Genomic DNA, 6,386 nt, shown 5'->3' with positions numbered 1-6,386 from the left:
AGTTTGATTAAAGTTTAATTTTGAAATTTTACACTTCATATTTACATCATAATTCTTTATGACATTTTTTTCACATGTAGGGATTTAATTTACAAAATAATTTTATATTCATTTTCGAATGATATTTTTAAATAATATTTAAATTATTTAAGTAATATATCATTATTTAGTATTTTTTTCATGTACAAAAATATTAATTGAAAATTTTAGAGTACGTACTTTTTAATTAAATTAAAATAAAATATTAATTAAAAATATTATAATAGATATTTAAAATAAATTTTCTCAATAAATTGATTTTAGAAGTAAAAGTCTATTAATACATATCCTTTTTGGTCATTTGTCTCAAAAAAACACTTCTTGAAAAAGATTATTCAAACACAATCTGTTTATCAAAAATATTTTTCAAATAAATTTATCAAACACAAGTTATTTTTTTTCAAAAGCACTTTTTTGAAAAACTATTTTATAAAAGTGTTTCTCAAATAAGCAATTTTGTAACAGCAATCCCCAACGGGCTTTAAGTAGATGGTTTATTTTGATCACTTTATTCATATCTTGGCTCATTTTAATTTCGAGTTCACACAAAATAACTCATCAATTTACTCGTGACGGATGAACTCGACAAAGATATAGCTCTAGCCTCTAATTGACCAAACTTCAATATTTAATAGTACATTTAATAGCACAAACTCGAACACAAATAGTGAACCAGGTTCTTTGTATTGTTATGACAAAATCTTGGTGTTTTACTCGAATGACTATTACTCTCAAGATCATGAATATCATGAATATACAATAGGTGCAGCTCTCAATGGTCTTCATGCCATAAATATGCTGCAAATTTGCCATGATCTAGAATATCATGGACAAGAACATTTGCTTCAAATACAACTTAGCTTCTTATACGAAAATATGTGATTTCCTTCCTTATAACGAGAGGAAACTTTGACTCCTTTTCGTACTCTATTTCCTCCTTTTTATTTCTTTTCTTCTTTTATTTACTCTCTTTATTTCCTTCTTCGCTCTTTATTTCTTTCCCTTTTGCTCCTTCTTTAATTCTCCTCTCTATTTCTTACGTTCATTGCTCCTTTATTTCTCTTCTTTGTTTCATTTTTATCTTTTATGTCTTTTCTTCTCTGCTTCAGTCTTTTGTATTTGTATAGGTTGTCCTTGTGCATTCGTGTCACATCTGGAGAGACCTAATTCAGCTGATATAGTATACCAAAGACAACAAGTAGTGAACCAGATTCACTTTATCAATCATCAAAACTATAACCATATTCTCCTATTTCCTAGCAATTTTCCCTTTTTTGATGATGACGACAAACAATGCATCATGTTTCACTTTGTCAATCATCAAAACTCTTCACCAATCATCAAAACTACAAACATGTCCTCCTATTTTCTAACATAGCCTATTTCTTGCACGAACCAATTGCGTGATTTGTATTTTAGACATGATTCCAAATTTCGTGCACATTGTCCTTAAAATAACATGTTAAGAGGAAAGATTGGTTTCTACTTCCCTATTCCTGTTGTATTCACCTTGTTGGATGGACAATACTGTCTTCCATAATGATAACAAATAGTACGCCTCTTTCAGGTTTACCAAATATTTCTTTTAATTAGCATAACAAATTATTCAAATCGGTTGCAGAAGTATATCACTCCTATTAGTTCTGAAATAAGAATTTTTTTTTTTCTTTCTTCCTTCTTTATTTTAGTACAGCTTTGAGATTTCTAGCATTCCCAGGTTTTCGTTATCTCACTAAGTACAACGATCCGAAGTAAAAAATTTAGCATTAAGTAGTTAAATTATCAGCCAACTCAAGAATTTCGGCATCACTATACTGATTTGGCATGATATAGTTTCATCCTTGGATTAATATAAGACTGACATTTAGATATTCATGCAACACGTATGAGTTTTTGTTCTTTCCGAAATTTAATGTTAGTAATATGGACATAAAAGTCTCCTATATATATCTTTACATTCAAATTTACATATAAATGCAGATGCATAGTATGATTTCTGATCTCGGGCATGTGAATTTCGTCAACTCAAGAATTATGAGTCTTTCATGGCAAAGTAGGTGTCAGTTAGAGAGAAAGAACTTGTTAAGCAGCCTATCCCAGTATTCAGCCAATATACCGCCAATTCTTGCATCTGTCTGTTCATCCCATGGGAATGGTTTTGTTCGTTGGGTTGCTTCAAGAAGTTTATCCATTGAAATCTCCTCTTTTGATCTGCACAGTGGAGCTGGTTTTTCATATTCTGGGTAGTAATCCTGTAAAAGACACCAATCATAGGAATTAAACAAGGCGTTTCTAATACCTAACCCCCAGGGCGACCCTCATCATTTTTCTCATGAAAAGTTAAGAGGCTACTTACCAGATCAGCATGCATTTTCTTGACAAATGTTTTGAAGGTTTTGAAGTTCTTGATTCGAAGGAGTTTTTCTGATAATCGAAGGTAAGTCATCCCAGCCATCTTTAGTTTTGGTGCACCATTTTTGTTGATACCATTTGGCCTAGCATTGAGAAGGATTTGGTTGTAGGCGTAGCCGTCATATCTTGAAAGTGCATTCTCACCTGCTACATCAATGTTCTCTTTCCAGCCAACACTCAAAACCTGTATATGATCAGGTAAAGTCTTGAAGAATGCAGTCCTTTGTTGTTGGCTAAAAAATGTTTGGTCTCTCAGAAACTGGTATAAGGTTAAGTCGTAGTTTCCAAGATTTACAATGGACGTCAAAATGGTAAAAAACTGTTCAACCCTCTTTTCGAATCTAACCTGTTGAACTAGTTCTTGAGGGCCAGACTTAGCATAAGCTGGATGTTCTGAATTCCTCATCTCAAGACAAGTGAAATTAAAGGTACCATAATGCCTCGATAACATCCTTGCTATTGGTCGATAACCATCTCTATTGTCCAAATTGTAATATCCTGCTGTTAGCTCTGCAGCATGGCTGGCATCTTTGTACCACCAGTGAATTCCAGCTACCTGCATGAGCAAAATTAACAGAAGGGAAAATTCTCTTAGCTCGTGTTGTCAAAAGGGATCAGCAATGTCGAGATTAAAGAATTTCCAGGTGGATTAAGACTTGCTTTAGCTGATAGCTTCACTTTGCATCCGAGGAAAACTTTGTTTGCTTCATCTAGAATCTGATCTCCATGAAGAAGTAGCTTGCTAGAGTACCACGTCAAGAAGAACTTCCCTTTCTCGGTAAGGTATGTACCATTTGGTCCAAAGAATCCTGTTTCAAAAGGTACATCATTATATGTTCCTGCATCATCTGGAAGATCCCACTCTGAGTGGCCTGCCTTTGTTGCTGCCTCCTTAAAATCGGTATTCATATACTTGTCGTAGCACTGCAACATTTAATTAGCACAACGTATAATAAGTTAAGAATCTCGAGTTTCACGAAATGATTGATCCTCAAGTAGCATAATGATTTAATATGAAATCTTGATTCGAGTTTGACCTGAAATTCTCCAATGCCAGGGAACTTCCATCCTTGAGACTGAGTGTACGATGGATATCTAAGTTCACCAGCAGGACCAAGTCCTACTTCTATGTCCATTATGCTTCCAGCTTCCAAGAAGTCAGACATGTTCTCTCTAAAGCTCCTCATGTAGTCGCTGTAAATCTAAAGGCATCAGGAATTTTAAGTAGAGCCTAAGTTCAAAAACAATGCGTCTATAGGGATCTAAGCGTAAGAGTTGGATTGATCCTTCTGAGAAATTACCTGGACAGCAGTTCGACCTTCAAACAGCGGTTGGTTATCCACAGCAAGTGAGAGGCATTCCTTGTTCCTTGTACCAGACCGGTTAGTATAGAAAATATCAGGGTTGTTTTCTCCGATAGCTAGTACCCATTTGGGTAAAGGAATGAAAACATCATCTCCGATATTGCCACCACATTGGTGGAATGACATAATAGCTTGTATTTTGAGCCCAGTCTTTTGAACAAGTTGGAACAAACTCCTATAGGCAAACCAATCATATAGCCCGGGGCCATTGCCCTCCACGATTCCCCACCAGATATCCACCATAATCCCATCAACACCTGCTTCTCTCAGCTCCTTGAACTGCTTCTCACACTTATCTTGGTCACGAAAAACATTGTCAACTGAAATAACATCTAACTGTTTGTCACCAGCGAAAGAAGAAATGGAAAATGTTAAAATTAGCATTTGCATCAATGTAGTTTCATGATCAATGACTAGGTTTATGACTTACTGGAAGCATTACATAAACAGGCACATAGTTGGCTACAGGGACACTGCTCAATGTTGGACCTGTTGCCTGGATTACAAGAGAAACCAAGAGAAGTCATTTTTCTATGAAATATTGAATTCTCTAAAGACAATTTTTAGATGTTGCAGCTTGGTATTCCATCTCCATTCTGTTTTGTGACACTATGAATAATTGTTTCTCTACTTCACTGGATATGATCTTAGGAAAGTTGCACAATTTTAGACTCACAAAAGATTAGACTAGTCAAACTATCCACTTGCTCACTATGGACTATCAAACAGTAGTTATCCTGGTAAAGATTAGATTAAGAAAAATATATAACGGAAGACCCCTCAACGATGGCAGAAAACTTTCAATCTGCATAGCAATCACAATTGAAGGAAAGAGTTTTACTATTGATAAAGGCTACTCCTAATTAACCATAATCTGCTATTGTATCCAACCATGCAAGATTATCAGTTTCTTTAATTATAAGGGTAGGGTACTAGTGCAAAAAATCATTCAATTGAACTATCACCTCTAATTTCAGTCTCTGCACAAAACAGGTACACAAAAGACTCCAAAATTGAAGCCATTTATATTCTTTATTAAAGGAGAGGAAAAGGGTAGCCAGGTGCACTAAACTCCTACTATGTGCAGGGGAAGGGCTAGACCCCAAGGGGCCGATTGTACACAATCTTACATGCATTTCTGCAAGAAGCGGCTTACACAGCGCAGAGACGGAGCCAAGATTTTCTCTAAGGGAGTTCAAAATATGAAGTAAACACAAGAAGAACCAGATATTAAAAATGATTTCATCTAAACAGTGTAATTTTCTGCCAAATGAAATTCAAATGAACCCTTTGTCCCTACCTGGCTCCGCCCCTTTACAAATCTCGAAATCATAACCTTCTGATCACATGGCAGTAACTTTACAGTTACCTCAACATAGGAAAGTTTGTTACCTTCTTTGCTTTTGGCGCAATGGCTCGAGTAATTCCAGTCTTTCGATTACAAGAAAATGTGAGATTTTGCCTGAAAACTTGTTTTCTTGCCAGATTAAATTTCTTAATCATGACAAGAGACAATTCTTGATGAGGAAATCTCATTGCCTCCGGCAGAACACCTAAATTTGAAGTTCCAATGCTTGCCATGCTGATATTCATTTTTCTGGCTAAGAAGTTCAGAACAAAGTGAATTTATAGCATTGCAAGACGAAATGTTAGACATTCATAGCATAGAAGCAAACCCTTCAGTTCGATCGAATATTGATTTTTGTATTCATTTATCTGCTATAAAAAGAGGGAACAAATTCTTGTGGACTACAATGTTTATATATATGTGTGGATTATGAAGAATTGGAGTCTTCTAGCTGCTACTACCACTAGTGCTTGAAAACAAGAAGATCAATTTCTACAAATAATATTGGAAAGGAAACAACGGTTGTCGCTTCATGACGTACAAATACATCTTTTGCATCAAATCATGTTCGGAATATGAGCTACGTAGTTTAATTTAGCTTTGAAAATGAATCAAATTGACTTATGACAAGAGAAATATAACAGCTAATTTGGAACCAAAGAAGTAGTACAACTTTTTTAGGGAATCATGCTCTCTTTGCTTTGTGTCGTTTTCGTGGTTCCCGCTTTCTGAGCTTTTGCATCAATCATGTTCACATGAAATGTAGGATGTGAAGAAATTTCATCATGCCCTAATGAGGGATCAGAATATTCTATATAAGAATAAAATAAATTTCTCTGATTAAATTTTGTATTGGAAAAAAAAAAAAATATCGATACTATTAAAATTTGTATTTGACAAAAAGAAAATATCGACACGTGCTAGCATTATCAGCAAAAGCAGTATATACCCATACAAGTAACTAACTAATGTTTCGCTTCATACAAAAAGAAAATATTCAAAGATATGATTTTTTTTTTCAAAATTATACCGAGCAACACAATATATTACATATTTACGTTCACATAACCATATTTTTAGTTTATAACCTCATAGCCAATTTCTTACAACAATTTATATACATAATTATACACTATTATACAATACAACAACAACAATATACTCATTATACACTATTATACAATACTTACATATTTATATAAGCAATATATTTACTTTGTATG

General features: G+C 34.2%; 1 protein-coding gene across 3 annotated transcripts; it reads right to left on the bottom strand.

Annotated features, from left to right (window-relative positions):
* Positions 1-1,857: 1,857 nt before the first annotated feature.
* LOC107878266 (beta-amylase) lies at positions 1,858-5,979 on the bottom strand. 3 transcript variants are annotated; one of them, XM_016725188.2, is made up of 8 exons: positions 5,837-5,979; positions 5,208-5,416; positions 4,246-4,311; positions 3,753-4,151; positions 3,489-3,653; positions 3,112-3,375; positions 2,396-3,007; positions 1,858-2,291 (listed from the first exon to the last, which is right to left on the bottom strand). In XM_016725188.2, the coding sequence occupies exons 2-8, from the start codon at positions 5,406-5,408 to the stop codon at positions 2,100-2,102; spliced, it is 1,899 nt and encodes a 632-aa protein (XP_016580674.2). In that variant the 5' UTR covers positions 5,409-5,416; positions 5,837-5,979; the 3' UTR covers positions 1,858-2,099. The 3 variants fall into 3 exon arrangements, with proteins under 3 accessions (XP_016580674.2, XP_016580675.2, XP_047271285.1); XM_016725189.2 differs by having other exon boundaries at positions 2,396-2,635; positions 2,798-3,007; positions 5,208-5,969; XM_047415329.1 differs by having other exon boundaries at positions 5,208-5,412; positions 5,837-5,964.
* Between the last annotated feature and the right edge of the window lie 407 nt (positions 5,980-6,386).

The sequence above is a fragment of the Capsicum annuum genome, chromosome 7 (genome assembly GCF_002878395.1).
Source record: "Capsicum annuum cultivar UCD-10X-F1 chromosome 7, UCD10Xv1.1, whole genome shotgun sequence".
Lineage (NCBI taxonomy): Eukaryota > Viridiplantae > Streptophyta > Magnoliopsida > Solanales > Solanaceae > Capsicum > Capsicum annuum.
Note: the sequence above shows the minus strand (reverse complement) of the source record. Positions and strands in the feature narration are given on the sequence as shown.